Source organism: Mustela putorius, unplaced genomic scaffold, assembly GCF_011764305.1.
Source record: "Mustela putorius furo isolate JIRA1106 unplaced genomic scaffold, ASM1176430v1.1 tig00003896_pilon_pilon_pilon, whole genome shotgun sequence".
Classification (NCBI taxonomy): domain Eukaryota; kingdom Metazoa; phylum Chordata; class Mammalia; order Carnivora; family Mustelidae; genus Mustela; species Mustela putorius.
Window position 1 is genome coordinate 13,544,627 of NW_025422045.1, and position 19,091 is coordinate 13,563,717.

General features: G+C 43.7%; 1 protein-coding gene across 4 annotated transcripts; it reads left to right on the top strand.

Moving 5' to 3' along the window:
- Positions 1-1,017: 1,017 nt before the first annotated feature.
- Positions 1,018-9,060, top strand: LOC101687150 (ribonuclease pancreatic). Of its 4 annotated transcripts, XM_013050470.2 has the most exons (3): positions 1,018-1,285; positions 6,443-7,164; positions 8,354-9,060. In XM_013050470.2, the coding sequence occupies exons 2-3, from the start codon at positions 7,142-7,144 to the stop codon at positions 8,832-8,834; spliced, it is 504 nt and encodes a 167-aa protein (XP_012905924.1). In that variant the 5' UTR covers positions 1,018-1,285; positions 6,443-7,141; the 3' UTR covers positions 8,835-9,060. The 4 variants fall into 4 exon arrangements, with proteins under 4 accessions (XP_012905924.1, XP_004781493.1, XP_004781492.1 ...); XM_004781436.3 differs by lacking the exon at positions 6,443-7,164 and having other exon boundaries at positions 1,024-1,285; XM_004781435.3 differs by lacking the exons at positions 1,018-1,285; positions 6,443-7,164 and adding an exon at positions 7,242-7,474.
- The last annotated feature ends 10,031 nt before the right edge of the window (positions 9,061-19,091 follow it).

Below are 19,091 nucleotides of genomic sequence, written 5' to 3' on the forward strand. Positions count from 1 at the left end.
AGCCTCCACCCACTCTCAACATCCTACACTAGAGCAGTACGTTTGTTACAAATGATGGACCTACATTGACACACCACCACAAGTCCATAGAATCCATTAGGATTCACTCTTGGTGCTGTATATGTATATATGTAACTCAGGATTTTTCTCTTGCTAGTCTATCTTTTGTCAGTTTATCTTGTACATTCCCAGTCTCTGAACCTAAGAGGGTGGAAGAAAAAGTTTCTTCCTCCACTCTGTTTCCTCCATCTATTCCATAAACACATATCCAGGTTGAACCCTGGCTCTTCACAACATTAACCTTTGTGCACATTTGCTTACTCTTGTAATACATCTAACATAGTCTGAGAATTGTTTTACCCATACTACTATAATGAACAAGACTACTCAAAAAGTTTAGGATGTGTTTGCAGTTTTTCCCTTATCTTTACCCTACCCTGCTGAAGACTGATGTTTCATACCTAAACCATAAAATCAGAGATAATGAAAGTATTGGTGTTTAGTAAGTGTGCCATACAGTAATGCATAAGCAACACCATGTTGTTAGCCATAGACTATACAGTGGCATTGGGGTTCCAATTCAGGCCCATGCTTTTTCTCACTACCTGATGTTCCACAAAGTCACAAATGAAGTTAAGTGGGCATAGAATCAGGAGCAGAAAGTGTTTTTGAGACTGAGATGATAACATGCAGATAAGCAGGCATATCTATTTGATCATCCCAGAGAGAGCCCTCTTCTCTCTCCTTAGACTCGTCATTGGACAGGATGAACTGATTACAAGGGCAATGTTCTCAAGGGGCTGGAAGGTCATTGAAAGGTCAGGACAAACCCCAGACCTCCCTGACTTACTACTACACCCAGTCTAAATACTTTTCACTGGAAGAGAGTATTTTCTGAAACTTGATCAGTCAACAAGTGCTCAGAAATGTTAAACAAAAACTACATTGTTCACTGAGAACTTCAGCCAGTAATGATTTCACTCTTCAGCTGTAACCCTGGTCATCGGAGCTGGCTGACCAAGTTCCAGATCTGAAATGCTATCTCAAATGGTCTGCTTTTTCTGAGGCCTGGGTGTTTCTGGGAGATTTGAAGCTGTCTTGAGGCAACTTCCCCCAGAAACTTAGAAGGAACCAAAGGCTCTTGAGAGGCAGTTTTGGAGATAGGGCAAGACGGGGGACCGCAGATAAAACACATCCTGCTCTGGATCTACCCCCTTCCTCTTTCTGGCCACTCTACTGTCTACCACACAGAAGGGAGTAGCCAAAGGCAACCTTTAGGTGCAAGGTAAGCTGCATTGTTTAGACCCCTCTTCCTCCAGCCTTCATTCACTCCCTTTGCTTCCTATTTACAAACTTGTCTGTCCCATTTTCCCCCCTGGGAGCCTCAGGTACAGCTATGTTTCCCACCATCATCCCTATGAGTTATACTCAGTTTTACGTGGTTATCTCAAGCTCTCTTGGAAGCACTGCTTTGAACGTCTCAGTGCCATCTTATGGTTTCTCCAGCGTAAATCTTTGTGTGTCTACTGTGATGTCCAAACCCAGATCTGCCTGTGTTTTCCTGATACACCCATTCCATTTTCACTGCTCTCTGATTCTCTATAAAGATAGAAGTTATAGGGCCTGGTTGGCTCAGTCGGTTAAGTGTCTGCCTTTGGGTCAGGTCATGATCCCAGGGTCCTGGGATCAAGCCCCTCATCTCGGGCTCCCTGCTCAGGAGAAAACCTACTTCTCCCTATCCCTCTGATGTTCCTCCTGCTTATGCTCTCCCTATGTGCCAAATAAATCAATAAAATCTTTTAAAAAATAAAGATAGAATTTAGAGATCGTCAGTCTATGCCTCCCTCCCAATCAGAAACTTTAATCACTGTCACCTCTACTAAACAGAATTAAAACTGAACTTTAATTTTGACTCTTGAAGGAACAATATCAGTGGTGGTAATAATAATATTAAAATTCTATTAGGGTTTACTGTGTGTTTTCAATAGGGTGACCATATAATTTTCTGTCAGAATGGGGACACTTTTGGGAGTGAAGAGGGATATTATTATTTATTAGTCAAGAGAATGAGCATAAATAGGTATCGCCCTGGACAAACAGGGGCATTTATATGGTTTCATACCTATGAACCAGTTTCACATGATAGAGGACTAAAGGAGCTCTTGGTGGTCTCTCTTGTAAGGGCACTAATCCTATCCACTAGTGCTCCACCTTCATGACATAATCACCTCTCTAAGACTTCACCTCTAAATACCATCTCATTGAGACTTGGGTTTTAATATACAAATTTGGGGTGGTGGGTGGGAAACAAACATTCAGTCTATAGCATCTTAGAATAAGGTACTTTAATTATTCCTAATTTACAGATAAGGAAAGAAATACAGAAGTTGATATATTATTGATCTTTAAAATCATAATGCAGGACTTTTGGTTATTCATCTGCTCTCATCCAGAAAAATGCCAATCAGTGTTGCAGGAATAATTAAAAATGTGAACTGATTCCACAGCCCCGTCCAAAAAGACTCCAATCGCTATGCTTTTAAATTCTCTTTTATTAGTGCTTTGCCAATCATCCAGCTTGTGTGTTTTATAGATGATGAAACTGAGGTCCAGAGAGGTGGAAAAATTTTCATGATCATAACATACCAGTCATAAAGCTGCAACTAATACATATGGTCTTCTCACTCTACAGGCTCTAGTCAAATTCTCAAGAGTGATTTATGGAAATGAATATCACACTGTATGTGCCTAAAGAAATGACAACTGTGATGTATGTCAAACTACTTGAGAAAATTTTTGAGAGATTGATATCACATTTTAATCTGTAATGAAGAGAAAGAGAGAGTGTTCATTTTTTCCCCCTCTATTAATCTTATCTCTTAACTGGACCATTTAGTCCATTTATATAATGTAATTATTCAATTTATTCTCCTCAGTGAATATCTACTATCTTAGTTTGCTTTTTCTATGTGTCTCATTTGTCTGGCATTTCTATTTCCTATACTTTCTTCTCTTCTTTTGGATTATGGGTGTATTTGTTATTCTGCGACAGCCATTAAAGCTGCTCACAAATACTTCTCTTGTTCCAGGCACCTAAAAGGATCCTATTTCTCTGTCTCTTGTACTTAAATGTTAACATGAGGCTTCTTCTGGTCAATGAAATGTGAAAAGAAGTGATATGTGACCCTTCCAGTAGAAGGGTTAAGAGTGGCCCTGTGGGCTGCTATTTTTTTTTATGATTGTATTTATTTACAATCTTATTTACAATTTATTTAAAATTGTATTTATTTGCAATTTACAAATATTTATTGTATTTATTTAGAGAGAGTTTGAGTGGGTGGAAGGCAGAACGGGAGGGAGAGAGAGAATCCCAAGGAGGCTCCACACTCAGCCTGGAGTCTAACTTGGGGCTTGATCTCATGACCCGAGATCATGACCTGAGCCAAAGTCATGAGCAGGTTGCTTAACCGACTGAGCCACCTGGGCATCCCAGTGCTATGTTGTCTTTCCTTTGCTTCTTTGATTATGACAGTGTGTGTCAAGATGAAGCCTGTGTCAGCCCATTTTCCCAAGTGAATACAGCAGGCAGAGCCCCTTAGCTAGACCAGGATAGACATGTAGCAGGAAATGAGAAAGAAACTTTAAACTACTGAAAGTTTGAGTTTGTTACTACAGCACAACCTAGACTATCCTAACTGATCCACACTCTACTTATTCCCTCTGCTAGTTTGGAATTCAAACCCTGTGTTTCAAATCTTTTCATTGTTTACCTTAGAAATTCTCAAATGCATAGTAAACATAGACAAGTCTAATCATCTCTTGAACACTTGGCAATTCACATCACTTCCAAGTTATGCTCCTGATGTCTATTTTAATATTATCTTCTTAACTCAACAAGACATTATTGCTTTATATAGTCAAGACATCTTTGATTTGTTCACATATTTGTCATCAACTTTTTTTAATTCCTTCCTGAATTTCAGACTTCCATTGAGTAGCTTTTCTCGGTAACCTGAAATCCATGCTTAGACATTTTTTTAGTGGAGGGCTGCTTTAATGAAGTTATAAACTCCATTAGGTTTTGTTATATCTTATTGTTTTGTCAGCAAATGCCTTATTTTATCTTCATTCCCTAGTGTCAGGGTAAATAATTCTATGCTGGTGTGTTGAGAAATCAGAGCTAGTATATTCTCTTAAGATTATAATGTGCTGAAGAGGGGTCAAGCATCCACATGGTCAGGTTACTCCCTCAGCATTCCAGTTACCACTTTGGGGAGTGAAAAACCCAGGGCTCCATTTCAGGACATGGACACAGAAGCAAAGTCTTAAGATTTGTTACTTACAGCTCCCAGAAATGGAGAGATGGAGAGTTGTGGGGAGAGAATGAATTAATGGCACAATGAACCAGAGGAAGGGGCAGTGCTCCGTCCCTGGTCAGAAGCAAGCAGGAGAGAGAGAGCAAGGTAACAAGTACCTTTCCCTTAAAAAGTGGTTGATGTAAAAATCACTAACTTTTCACCTGCTCAGGTCTAACTGATTATTTTATTTTATCTTTGAGAGGTAGGGGAAGAAAGGCAGAGGGAGAGGGACAGGGAATCTTAAGCAGACTCCCCAGTGACAGGGAGAAACCTGATGGTGAGGTAAATCCCAAGACCCTGAGATCAAGACTTGAGCTGAAATCAATGCTGTATGCCTAACCAACAGAGCCACCAGGGGTCTCTCAGAGATTCTCTTACCTGAATAAAGGCAATCTTCTGAGAGTGAAACTTCCCTAAATCTCCACTGGGGAAGTTTTACAGACTGGAAGAGGAGAGGCCACTCACACCTACATAAGCAAACATTATCACAAACTGCCTTGCTTCCCACTTGTTCCCAAAAGTTCGTTTATCTCCCAACAAAACACAAAAACAAGACCCCATTTATATCCTATTTCCCTCACTTCCCTCGCCTATGAAGTTAATCTAGAAACCTCTATCCCTTGCTGTTCAGGGAGCCACTTCTTTTGTTCTCTGACATAGCCATGCAAATAAACCTTGTCTATTTTCCTGTCAGTCTTTTTTTATCAGGGACATTACAGGCTCTCTGACATGAACCTAAGTGGTTAAGGGAAGTTTTCCTCCCAACACCACTCCAGATGATATGCGTGCTATATGGGACAAAGAGACAGGCCAAACCTGGGTGGAAGGTAGGGTGCTAGGCAAATTACAGAAACATAAAAGTGAAAGCTCATACCACACCACATCATCCTCATCCGCTGGCACTTTCCAATTCATACTTGTACACAAATCATGCTGACTTCACGGAAGAGTTCTTAGATATCATGTGGCAACATAATAAAAACTCTTCCCTTTAAGGAATTCTGTTCTTTCTACTGAGGTCCTTCTCTTTCCTCTTCCCCTTTCTTCCTCTCCTCAGGGCTTCAAAACTGCCTACTTTTTCACGTTCCGGTTTTTTGCAAAAAAAAAAAAAAAAAGAAAAGAAAAAGAAAGAAAGAAAGCCTGTGAGGTCCTTTACTTCACCCCTACTTTCTTAGGAAGTCAGAGATGGCTCCATGTCAATGATACGGATCCTTTATGGAGGATGTCAACAGCACCCTATGTGAGCCATCACGAGAGCTAGCATTTATCATGCTTTCCAATGATCTCTCCGAGCCTTCTGCCCATCTTACCTTATTTTGTCCTCATAATAAACCTAAGACGTACTTATCATCATCCCCATTTCAGGGCTGAGGAAATGGAGGAACAGGGAAAGAAATTCAGTTCTGGGAGTTGCCCAGCTCCTCAGATGCTAAATCAGAATTTGGACTGAGACCATCTAAATCCAGAGCAAGGAGGGAATTATGATTATTCTCATTCCAGAGGAATGGAAATTGTCACCCAGAAAAGTCAGGTCTCTTTCTAGGAGGTGTGAAATCGTATAACATTCTGCGCACTAAAGACTCCATTTTAAAGCTCCATTTCCCCTTGTAGTGAAGTTTTGAACTGGGCGGAAAGACCTTTTGAACTGGCCAGACACAGTAACTGTTTTATAAGCAGTTGCATATAAAGATGGGGACACCTGGCATCTGGGTCATAAAACTGCCAGTGTGGCCTTCTGATGACAGATGATTAAATCATGCAGAGCAGGAATCGTGTGGTGTGATAACACCAATGCATTAGTCAACCAAAGTGTAAATCAGCAGGGCTCAGTCTTCTGCTCCCTGATGCAAGTCTGTACCCAAACTCTTTAGCCCCCAAACCCTGCTCTTCTTGTGCAGGAGGGCACTTCCGGGGGATTGCTCCAAAAAACACAATCCTGAGACTTCCCAGTAAAGTCTTTTGTTCTTTTTCAGTTTTCGCTTTCTTTCTCAGTTGACAGAGGGAAATTTCTGCTAAGAAATATGGTTTTCTCTATTTTTTCTCCAAAGAGGATTTGGGTGTTTTTTTGTTTCTTTGTTTTATAGGTAGTTTGCAATCCCAGCATGGAGCTCAAACCTGCAACCAACCATGAGATCAAGAGTCTGATGCCCTGGTGACTGAGCCAGCCTGACATCCCTTGGGGATTTGGTTTGACTTTAGTTCCTCTCCTCCACTCTGACCTTCCAGGAGCTGTTGCTGTGGCCAAGAACTGCCACACACCCACCTTTCACAAGCAGGAGAGCTGAAGTAGCCAGCAATCCGGAGGTTGCAGGTCTCCTCCTCCTCCCTGAGGAGGAGTCCCTCTGTCAACTGAGAAAGAAAGCGAAAACTGAAAAAGAACAAAAGACTTTACTGGGAAGTCTCAGGATTGTGTTTTTTGGAGCAATCCCCCAGAAGTGCCCTCCTGCACAGGAAGAGCAGGATTTGGGGGCTAAAGGGTGTGGGTACAGACTTGTATCAGGGAGCAGAAGACTGAGCCCTGCTGATTTACACTTTGGTTGACTAATGCATTGGTGTTATCACACCACACGATTCCTGCTCTGCATGATTTAATCATCTGTCATCACTGCCCATACCGCCACCCCCCCAAACCCCAGACCTCAGGTCCTTGCAGCATTCCACTGGGTGCAGCTGGATGCCCACACCCTGCCCCCCACCAAGAGGTGAGGTTGGAATTCCAGCCATGCCAGGACCCCTGGGGAGACAGAGGACATCCTTTCCCTGCTGTTGTGAGGATCACGTTTATGTGTCCTTTACAAACCTCCAGGTACTATTTGTTGAGAATGGCCTCCTGAGATGACAAGGACTTTGCTGAGGTTCAGACATCAATACCGTTGTAGCCAAGATTCACCTTTCTCAGCAGTCCTGAAAAAAAAAGTGGTGTGGATGTTTCCCTACAATGTCCTTCCTCACAAGGTCCTTGATTCCCACTAAAGTGAAACCAAGATGCTCCTCCCACCTATCTTTCCTTGGAAGCCAAGCCCCTTTGTAATCTGTATAAGATTCCCTCCCCACGGATCTGGGGATCACAGAGACTGGCCTTCGGCTCTGTGCTAGAGACCAAGCTAGAGATCCAGGTCAGTGGTTGAAGAGGTGGTCTCAGGGACTCATTCTACTTCTGTGTTGGATTGGAGGGACCGGGATGGCTGAGGTTAGCACCTGGAAAAACTTGAGCTGGACCAATATCGGGATGGAGCATGTGGGCTGCAGGGAACCAAAGGCACTGGGGGAGGGAAGCATCACTCTTGGGAATACAATGGCATCCCTCTATGATGCTGGTGTTAGGCACTGGGTGGTTGCCCTTTTGTTGGAGGACAACAGGCCTCTCTCTGTCTGTCATGATCCTGGAGGTCATGTGGTATTTCAGGGATGCAGTTCAGCTCATGGTTTATTCAAAAGGATTTTCTAATAAGCCCCTTGAGCACTGGGTATAAATGTATTTGTTTTTTAAATGTATTTTATTTATTTTATTGTTTTAAGATTTTATGTATTCATTTATTTATTTGACAGTGAACCACAGAAAGCATAGGCAGAGTGGGCAGCAGAGGTAGAGGGAGAAGCAGACTCTGCATTGAGCAGGGAGCTGGGCTCGAGGTGGGGCTCGATCCCAGGACACCCAGATCATGACCTGAGCTCAAGGCAGACACTTAACAGACTGAGCCACCCAGGTGTCCCCTCAAATGGATTTTAAATTTTAAAATTCCTAGTATTCAGACACAGGACTGTAAGATTTTAGTTACCACCCAGAGGCGAGGACCCACCTCTCTCCTGCAAGGGGGACTTAAATGCTCTTGGATAAGAGTGTATGTGAGCATCTCAATGATTGGAAAATTGCACAGGAGGTGGGATACCTTACTGGCTGACCAAAGGGAGACTGTGAGCCAGCGAGGCCACATGTAGGAGCTGGGGTTCTTTCTCAGGCAGTGCTTTTTCTCTTCTCTCCTTTTCCTGGCTAGGCTCTTCCAGAGGAGTGAAACCACCATGGCTCAGGAGAGGTTCTTCATCCTGTTCCCACTACTGGTCCTGGTGCTGCTTGTGCTGGGCTGTGTCCAGCCTTCTCTGGCCAAGGAGTCACGGGACGAGAAGTTCCAGCGGCAGCACATGGACCCGAACACCTCCACCGTCACCTCCGGCTACTGCAACCAAATGATGAAGCGCCGGAATATGACGGTTGGACGGTGCAAGCCAGTGAACACGTTTATCCATGAGCCTCTGCCAGATGTCCAGGCTGTCTGCTTCCAGGGAAATGTCCCCTGCAAGAACGGGCAGCCCAACTGCTACCAAAGCAGCTCCAAAATGCGCATCACTGACTGCCGCCTGAAGAACGGCTCCAAATACCCCAAATGCGACTACCAGACCCAGCAGCTACAGAAATCCATCATCGTGGCCTGTGAAGGGAATCCATACGTGCCAGTCCACTTTGACGGTTCTATGTAGGTCTGCACCTGAGGCCAGAACAGCAAGATGCCCCACCTCCCTTTTGTGGCACCTGCTTCTCCCCTCTCCCTTCCTTGTTCCGAGGGACAGAACTCCACTCAGGGCTCCTATCCAAAACACACACGTGTCCCTGCCCAGGGCTTGCCCCTGTGTGGTTTGGAGGGGGTGAAGGGAGCCCCATGTGAACCACTTCACTGCTTCTTTCAATAAAACACAGTTGCAACCACCTGGATTTCTGAAGCTGTCATCATCTGGTACTGTCTGTCTGATTGTGTTCCTGCTCGGGTGAGAACTGTAAATCTGGGTAGATTTCGTAAGCATGGAATAGAATAATTACATGCCTTTGCTCCTGACTCTTGGTTCTCGGTGACCTGAGATCATTCCTTTTCTCAGAGATGCCTTGCTGTCAAATATGAAGCTGTTAAGTATGGGCTGTTTGAGGTGAAAGGGAGCTACAGTCTGGGACGTTCTGCTGGGTGAGCTGATGGAGGGTGAGCTCAAATACCGAACTCTCTGGCATGGAAAGAAGGACAGGGTGACCTCAAGAAGACCCTGCTTAGGGTCCTGGGATGGAGCCCCACATTGCGCTCTCTGCTCGATGGGGAGCCTACTTCCTCCTCTCTCTCTGCCTGCCTCTCTGCCTGCTTGTGATCTCTGTCTGCCAAATAAATAAATAAAATCTTTAAAGAAAAAAAAGAAGACCCTGCTCAGACCCTGGCTGGGAGGACATGGGGCTGAAATTATGATCCTAAATTTTCCTTTTCCTTTTATTGAGTGGGCTATTACCAGATCACAAAAATGGCCATCTCTTAGTTGGAAAGTCGGAACCTTCCACTTAGGAGCTAGAGGGGTCTGTAAGGATTATTAAATTGAAGGAGAATAAGTAGATTTTGACTCACGTATCCACTTTCATGGGAAGGGCCTGCCTAGAACACTGCAGAAAAAAAATTCTAATAAGCGATGTGGTTGAACAGTAGCCTCCATTGAAGGCAGGATGGACGTAATTGTGTGTGTTCCACTTGCCATCCTTGAGATAAGGTAATTCCCACTTTTACAGAGGAACAGTCACTTACCTATTCCTGAGATTCAGGACTTGAGTGACTTGCTCATGGCTGCTGCTACTTAATGGCACAGCTGAGACTAGACCCCAGGTCTCCTAGCCTCCAGTGCTTGTTCTTTCTGCTACCAGAGTGAACTCAGGAAGAAAATCCTGCAGTCTCCCTTTTCCTAAGTGCAGTGGAGGAGGGCCCCTGGGTGGCTCAGTCAGTTAAGTGGCCTACCCTTGATTTCAGCTCAGGTCTCTATCTCAAGATCTCAGGGTCATGAGTTCCAGCCACGCATTAGGCTTCACTGGAGGCATGGTGCCTACTTTAAAACCATAACTGTTAAGAAAAAACCAAAATCCCAATCCCCCTAATTGCTGTGGATGGAACTATAGCTCTCTCCCTGACCTCGCTGGTGGCTCTCTCTCCTGTTTCCAGGGTACCGGCTCTGTGAGTGCTCCGTGTCTGGCATCACTTCTATAGAGCCCTTGAACATGCTTTGAATCAGCTTCTGTCATCACTTCATCATCTCATTGGACCCCCTGTTTCCAGCTGCATCTGGCTCCTAGAACTAGAGAAAAGCCCTACTTCTAACCAGTCTGACCAGTGCAGTCATTGTCCTTACACACAAAATTCATAAATGTTGGAAGAGACTGTGTTTCCCTTAAGTGAAGTGAACTTTTTGCTTCTGAAGAGGGGAGAAGGGCTATGGGTGACAAGGGCCAGACATCCCTGCATTTCTGTGGTAATGAGGATCCCACTTCTTACCAGCAGTGAGGATGAAGATGGAAACTTGGAGTATCTTGACAGATTCCTTGGGCCAGAATTTGTATTAAGTTCATTCAACCCTTATTCCCAAACCTCAATCTCCTCATTTCCCTCCTGCTGGTGCTAAGAGAACACTTTCCTGAAGCCTGTAAGAATACTCACTGGGGGTTTTGCTTCACTATCGGCACATTTACCATCCCTGGCTTCTGATTCCCCTCATGTTCTGGGCCTGGGACTGCTCGGGGCTTCTGTCTGTGGAAGAAAGTAATAGGTGGTGACAGAGGTCCAGACCATCACACCTGGGGAGCCTGTGGGAAGGGAGAGTGCTCTGAATAGGAGGACACTGGGAGAAGAAAGACAGAGTCCTGCCATAGAGAGGGTCAGGCACAATCAAGGAGAGAAACACCTGATAGTCTGGCGACAAATTGGAGCGCTCTGTTCAGTGGGGATACTATTGCTACCCCACAAAGAAAGGAGTACTAACCCCTTCCAGGAAACAATTCTGGGCAGATAGATTGGAAATTTGAAGTGCTAACATATTAAGGTGAGTATCTGCTTCAAGGCAGAAATGGCCATATCCAGTGATTCTTTTAAGAAGGATAATGCCAATTTCCAGAAAATTCTTCAAAACAAACAAGCTTCAGAAAGTCTACATTCTCAGTGGACAGGTAAGCCCATCTCCATGTCCCAGTTTCTCCTTACTCCTACAGTTTTAAGTATTTCCCCAAAATCATAGTGTCTTCTGCCCTGGTGATCCTCTTCTGCCCCTCTCAGAGGTAAATTCTTCCTTAAATCCTGCAGCCGAGAGCTCCCCCACACCAGTACTACCTCACATCAAAACAGATCAGTCCTCCACACCTAAAGGAGTCCTTCACTGAACAGGGTACCTGAGACTCACCCTGGTCCTTTCTTTCCACGTGTTGCCTCATCAGCATTTGCACTTTGAGCTTTCTCTCTAACTGAAAGGAAAGGCCACTCCCAATCCCTACTCTTGCCTTCTTAACTGAGTCAGCTCTCACAGGGCAAGTGTGAACAATGAGAGGGTGCAGAATCTATCCGCCATCATGGAAAGCACTTCCCTATTGCTTTTGGGACTTGATCATAAATGTGGAATGACCCGCCACTTACAAGATTCATGTTTCATGATGGAGGGTCCTACACAGAAGGCACAGAATGAAAATGTATTTCTGAGGATGAGACAGGGGCACAAGTGCAAGTATCTCATTGTCAGGAATCACTTCCTAGGGGGCAAGTAGCATAATACCTCTACAAATCCTTCAGCAAATCCATGAGTACCTTGGGTTGCTACAGGCTTACAGTAAGTGTGGATGAGAACATGTCTTCTTGACTTCCTCCCTCCAAGCTTATTTCCCTTCTCATTCTCTTACTGTCTTCTTAATTAACAAGAAAGAAGAAGTCGTTCATCTGAAGGCACAGAGTATCACTGGTTATGTTCTACTAAGGAGTAAGGTGACTGTACTTTAAGGTAATGATTGTTATCTGCCTTCTCTAGTTTCTTCTAGTGACAAGTCTGGGGAGGGCCTACACCTGGGGTTACTTTCCTTTCTTTTCCATCCTCCATGAGTCTGCAGCTGGGTAGATAATGGCACCAGGGCACCTGATTGAGCCCCAGCCCCACTATCAGCTCCCTGTGGCCCGAAGCATGTCTACAGCCCTCACTGGGCCACGGTTTTCTAATTTGTAAAATCAGAGGGATGGGTTTGGTCATTTCCAAGTCCCCTTACACTGCTGACTTTTCTAGAGGAGTATCTGTTCTCTTTCTAGCAGTGTTGCATGTGGGTTTTGGCTACATGTGAATAGGCATCTCTAGAACAGTCACCTTACTGAGATCTGGTTTAGGTCAGAGCACTCTCTCTGAGGCCTGGGTCATCCTAGCCAACTTGGAGCACCCTTCTAGGGGAGATTCTCCTCTCAAGCAACTTCAGACAGCCTCTGAGAGTCTAAGCTGGCAGCTCACTTCCGCCAGGGCTTGTTAGGCTTCCTGGACCCTGACAGCCCATGGAGATTTTCGTTTGGCTCCGATGCCCCAGAGGGGAGAGATAAATGCCGAGGCAAGATTAGGGTAGCAAACAAGAGAATGTGAGAGTGGGACCTGGAATTTTCTGAGTGTCATTGGAAACATGCCTGATAGAGGTTGAGGGGTACTTGGCTGGCTCAGTCCACACAGCATGAGACTCTTGATCTTGGGAGTTGTAAGTTTAAGCTCCACATCGGGTGTAGAGATTACTTAAAAACAAAACCTTTAAAAAAAAAAATAGAGATTGAGAGCTGGGCCCTTCTTCAGGCCAGCATGTTTGACAGCCTCTCTTCCCCTTGTGCTTCAGACTCCCCCTTCCCTCCCATAAACACCACTGAACAATTTTTTAAGAGGACAGCTGTCCAATAATGGGGCTTGTGCTACTGTAACATAGAGACAAAATCTATGTGCACATGACTAGATACACATGTGATCATGTATATAGACCTATGAAGTTAAGGAAAATCAGGGCAAGGAGGGCCATTTGTGATCTGGCTCCAAGAACTTTATCTTAAGGATGGAGAAACTATGGCATGAAACCAAGAATAGAATGAAGAAAACCAAGTCTGTGGATTCCTTGAGTGTGGGCTTTTATGTTTGCCTGCAAATTTGTGTTCTTTTTTAAAAAATTTTTTTTAAAATTATCAGAATAGGAATATATATCTTTTCAATGTATAATTCTCTGAATTTTTTCCTGAAGATTTTATTTATTTATTTGACAGAGAGATACAGAACATAAGTGGGCAGGCAGAGGGAGAGGAAGAAGCAGGCTCCTTGCTGAGCATGGAGCCTGACATGGGGCTTGAACCCAGGGCCCTGGGATCATGAACTGAGCTGGAGGCAAGCACTTAACCAACTGAGCCCCTAGCCACCCCTGATTCTCTGAATTTTAAAGTTGTTACGAGATGATTTATCACAGCTGTTAACTCAGGAAATGAACAAGGAGCCCTGGCCCTGCAGAGGCCAACTGCTCTATCCCAGGAAATCTGAGGGGGCTGGACAAATCCACAGCACAGCTCCCGGCTGGATCTGCCAATACTGTTGCCAAACAAATTCAGATAAACTCGTCACAAGAGAAGCTAATAAGTCAAGAGATAAGGGTTTGGAAAAGAGAAAGGGAGGAATTTGTTTCCAGGGCCAGCAGCTGTGGGAGGTGGCAGGCTCAAGCCTTAACAATTGATTTCTCTGCCTGCAAGATGGACAACCAGAGTTTTCTAGAAGAGGTTCAGGGCAGGGGATGGTACCTGCAGGCAAGAATCATGGGTGAGGTGGGATGTGTTCAGCCCATGATCTTGGCAGAGAAAAGGATGCAGGGGATGGTCATTAGGCATTCCATTGCTATCTGGGCTTTTCTGGTCTGGAGGCTGGAATGTTCTGGTCATTATCAGTGCCTCAAGTAAGTGCAATAGGAAATAACTGTTGGGTTCTATACTTGAACACGAGGCTCACTGACAGAATTGTGCAACCGTTATCACAACCAGGACACACAAGAGTTCTACCACTCTCATTTCCCCTTGTGGTAATCTTCTATAGCCATATACTTCCCACAACCCCCACCCCCAACTCTGGGAACCACTGATCTATTCTTTGTCACTATCGTCCTGTCTTTTCACACTATTGTATAAATAGAATTGTACACCATGAACTTTTCCAAGACTGGCTTCTTTACTCAGGGTAATGCCTTTGAAATTCATCCAGGTTGTATGGATTCATAGTTTATTCCTTTTTATTGCTCAGTAGCATTCTATTGCATGGATGTTCCATAGCTTGTCTGTCCATTCACCCACTGGAGGACATTGCCCGCAAATTTGGGGTGATTATGAAGGCAGCTGCTTTAAACATCTGTGTACAAATTTTTGTGTGCATTGTTGAAAGGATAGACACACATATCAACAGAACAACATCAGGAACCCAGAAACAGGCCCACACAAATATGATCAAAATTTTTAAAAAGATTTATTCATTTATAATTTGTCAAAGAGAAAACAAGCCAGCACAACCATGGAGTGGCAGGCAGAGGGAGAAGCAGCTCTATGCTAAGCAAGGAGCCTGATTGCAGACTCGATCCCAGGACCCAGGGATCATGACCTGAGTCAAAGGCAGATGCTTAAGCAACTGAGCCACCCAGGAGTCCCCGATCAAATGTTTTTTGACAAAGGTGTAAAGCAGTTCTAGGCAGAGAGATATTTGTTTTGGTGATTGAACATCCAAAAAGCCCCAAGCAAGTCCCTTCCCCAAACTTTCAAACCCTAAATATTCCTTCCCTTCCCCACTCTTTTGAAAAATTTATTTCAATTCTATTTAGTTAACATATAGTGTATTATTCATTTCAGGGGTAGAATTTAGTGATTTGCCAGTCACATACAACATTCAGTGCTCATTACATCAAGTGCCCTCCTTAATGCCCATCACCGAGTTACCCCACCTCACTACCCACCTCCCTCATCAACCCTCACTTTGTCCCTATAGTTAAGTCACTTATGGTTGCCTTCCTCTCTGTTTTTATCTCATTTTATTTCTTTCCCTTCCCCTATGTTCCTACCTTTTGTTCCTTAACGTCCACATATGAGTGAAATCATATGGTATTTGTCTTTCTCTGACTTTTTAACTCCATATAATACACTCTAGTTCCATCCATGCTGATGTAAATAACAAGATTTCATTCTTTTTGGTGCCCTGCCCACTCTTCGGTACCACTGGAGAGACCTGTGGTGTATGTTTTAGTCCTGGACCCACCAGCTGGATCTGTTCTCATCCAGAGAGTAAGAGGGAGCCTAGAAGCTCGGACAGGGTAGGCATGAAAGCAGAGGAAGTTAGAAGAAGGAAGGTAGAAGGGGGTGCTTGGGTGGTTCAGGCGGTTAAGCGTCCTAGTCTTGATTTTAGCGCAGGTCATGGTCTCAGGGTCCCGGGAGCCAGCTCTGTGCTGGGCTCCATGCTCAGTACAAAGCCTCCTTGGGAATCTCTCTCTCCCCATCCTTTTGCCCCTCCCCCTGCTTGCACATGCTCGCTCTCTCTAAAATAGATAAACGAATCTTTAAAAAAGTAAGGTAGAGGGAGTTATGTATATGGCATGAAGGAAGTAAGTCTGGAGAGACTTGGAGGAAAAAAAGGATGAGAAAACAAGATCATAAAGGGTGACATAGTTGAGTTCATAGTTCCCTTGGTCCTGTTGACTTCCTGTTCTCAAAAGTTCACTATCAAATCACTCAGGAGGAGGAGGAAAATCACTTTTTCTCACAGAAAATATAGCTTCACTTTTCCAGAATTCTACCTTTCTCTCTTGGGCTTTTAGGAGTGAGGTTCCACTTATTGGCTTTTAAAGAAGTGATTAAGTTAAAATGAGGCTCTTGGGGTGGACTCTAATCCGATGTGACTGGTGTGTTTATAAGAAGAGGAAATGGGAAAACATGGAGGTGTGTCAGGGGGTACATGTGCAGAGAAAAGACCCTGTAAGGACACAGCAGGAGGGCATCCTTCTTCAAGCCATGGAAAGAGGTTTGAGAAAGAAGAAACCAAACCTGTCAAGGCTGTGATTTTGGACTTCTGGTCTCCAGAACTGTGAGAAAATACATTTCAGTTGTTTATTTATTTTTTTAAATTTTAAAATAAAATTTAAAATTTTAATTAAATTTAATTAAAATTTAATTTTTAAATAAAAATTAAAAATTTTATTTATTTGTTTGAGAGAAAGAGAGAGAGCACAGGCAGAGGGAGAAGCAGGCTCCCCACTGAGCAATGAGCCTGATACAGGACTTGGTCCCAGGATGCATGATCTGAACTGAAGGCAGACACTTAACTGACTGAGCCACCCAGGCATCCCACAATTCTGTTGTTTAACCCACTCTTTCTGTGGTAGTTGTTATAGCAGACTTAGCAAACTGAAGCACACTGCCACCAATTCTTCCAGTCCTCTTGAATTATGTCTTTAATTTCTTAGATCAGTGCTCAGTGTGCCACCATGATATCCCCCAGTCCCTGACGCAGGTCATCCCATCCTATGTCCCAGACTAGAGCCTTGGAGCCCAACTGGACTTAGTGAGGGCAGAAGGTAAGGCCCCATGCTATCCCTCTTCATCCAAGGAATAGGAACAGATTAATGAGACTCATTTGTATTCTGCCAAGGTGCCATGGTTTGGAATAGCACATCTTGAACCCCCTCAATACTAAAAATCAAGTGTGCCAAAAGAATTTAAAGAAGAGAGCCATCCTATGTTCATGGGTCTAAAGACTCAACATTGCTAAGATGGGGATTCTCCCCAAATTGATCTATAGATTCAACTCAATCCTAATCAAAATCCCTTGAAGATAAGCTGATTCTAAAATCCTATGGAAATGCAAAGAACCTAGAACTGCCAAAAGAACCGTTTGTTTTAAGATAATATTTTCAAGTAATCTTTAAGTAAGGCAGGGGTCAAACTAAAAACCCCAAGATCAAGAGTGGCATACTCAACCCACTGAGCAAGCCCAGCACCCCGAGAATAGCCAACAAAACACAACACACAACAACTTTAAAAAGAGCAAGGTTGAAAGGCTAATGCCACTAGGTTTTGAAACTTATTATGAAGTTGGGGTGGGTTGGGGACAGTAAATTGGGAATGAGGGAATCTAGAGTAGTATGAAGAAAATTTGGGAGAAGGATGGATACCTTTATGATCTCGATGATGGTGGTTGTTTCACGAGTATACACATAGGTCAAAACTTACCAGGTTGTATTCTTTACATGTACATTGTGTATTGTGTGTCAGCTCTATGTCAATAAAGCTATAAACACCATTGTGAACTTAGTGTTTTTTAAAAGAAGTGTAAGGAGAATAAGTAGACAAATTAATCTCAAAATTCAAGTTTTTATTTTATTTCTTTTAATTTAAATTTATTTTATTTATTCAATTAATTAACATATAGTGTATTATTAGTTTCAGAGGTGGGGTTAGCACTGAGTGCCCATCACATCACCTGCCCTTCTTAATGCCCATCACCTAGTTACCCCATCACCCCACTCCCCACTCTTCCAGAAACCCTCAGTTTGTTTCCCATGGTGAAGTCTCTCTCTGAGTTCCCATGGTTTATTTCTCTCTCTGAGTTCATCTCATTTTCTTTTCCCCTCCTTTCCCCTATGTTCCTCTGTTTTGTTTCTTAAATTCTAGATATGAGTGAAATCATATGGTATTTCTCTTTCTCTGATTGACTTATTTTACTTAGCATAATATACTCTAGTTCCAACCATATCATTGCAAATGGCGAGATTTCTTTTTTTGATGGCTGAGTAATAGTCCTATATATATACCTATATATATATATACCACATCTTCTTTATACATTCACCTGTCCATGGACTTCTGGGCTCTTTATATAGTTTGGCTCTGGTGGTAACTATTTCACCTTTGTGGGCTGCATGTGGTCTCTCTCTTCCCCTCCCCTCCTCCTCTTCTCCTTCCCCTATCCCAGTGGTCCTACCTCTAGATGGACAGGGGTTCCTAAATCATACTGCCCATTACAGTCATGCAGGGACCCTTAAAAACAAACTCCATAAAGCCCAGGCCTCACCCTCACAAATTTCTTTAGTTGTTTATTAAGTCTTCATAAAATTCATTTAATGAGATTGAGGTGGGACAACTTCTATGTCTCTTCTTTACTGTCACACTGCTACCACACTCATAACACTTGTAATGCCACATGCGCTGGGACAGAGGGGGCTTCCCAACACCAGGCCACTCTGGGATACTGGCTGGATATTGTACGATTTAACTCAAATCTGACACTAACTCCCTGAAGACAGGGTCAGCTCTCTAGGTTAAGGGCTCGGTCCCACAAGACTCCCCCAGTCCAGATACCAATCCCAAATCCAGGTTTTCACCTGTGTTTCTGACTGCCTGACTGTAAATCTGAGTTTCCCACCACCCCCTTGTTTGTTGGATTGATTTGGTGGAGCTCAAGGAAACATTTATGCTTTACCAGTTTATGAAAGGATATGATAAGGAGAGTGATGAACACCAAGATAAGGAGATAGCTGGAGTAAGGTCTGGGAGGGTCCCTAATGAAGGAGCTTCAGTCCCTGTGGAGATGGGGTATATCACCGTCCCAGTGTAGATGATGTAGGAAAGATGTTAAGGTTTGAAACCAGTGACCAAGAAAGAATTCCTGACACATCTTTGGTGCATAAAGGTGGTTTAATTAGAGCAGTGGGCAGGACCTGAGGGCAAATAGAGCTGTACTTGGGTCATGAGGAGTGGCCCATTACATACTTTCAGGCTAGGAGGGGGTTAGGGATAGAGTTAGTCTATAAGAAATTTGGAAGAAAGGTTTCCAGTACCTTGAGAAAGCCTGCTACTGTTGGGAAAAAGTAATTTATTACTCTCTAGGAAAACCTTAGTCACGAGACCCTTCAGAGGGTCATAAGCTTGGGGGATG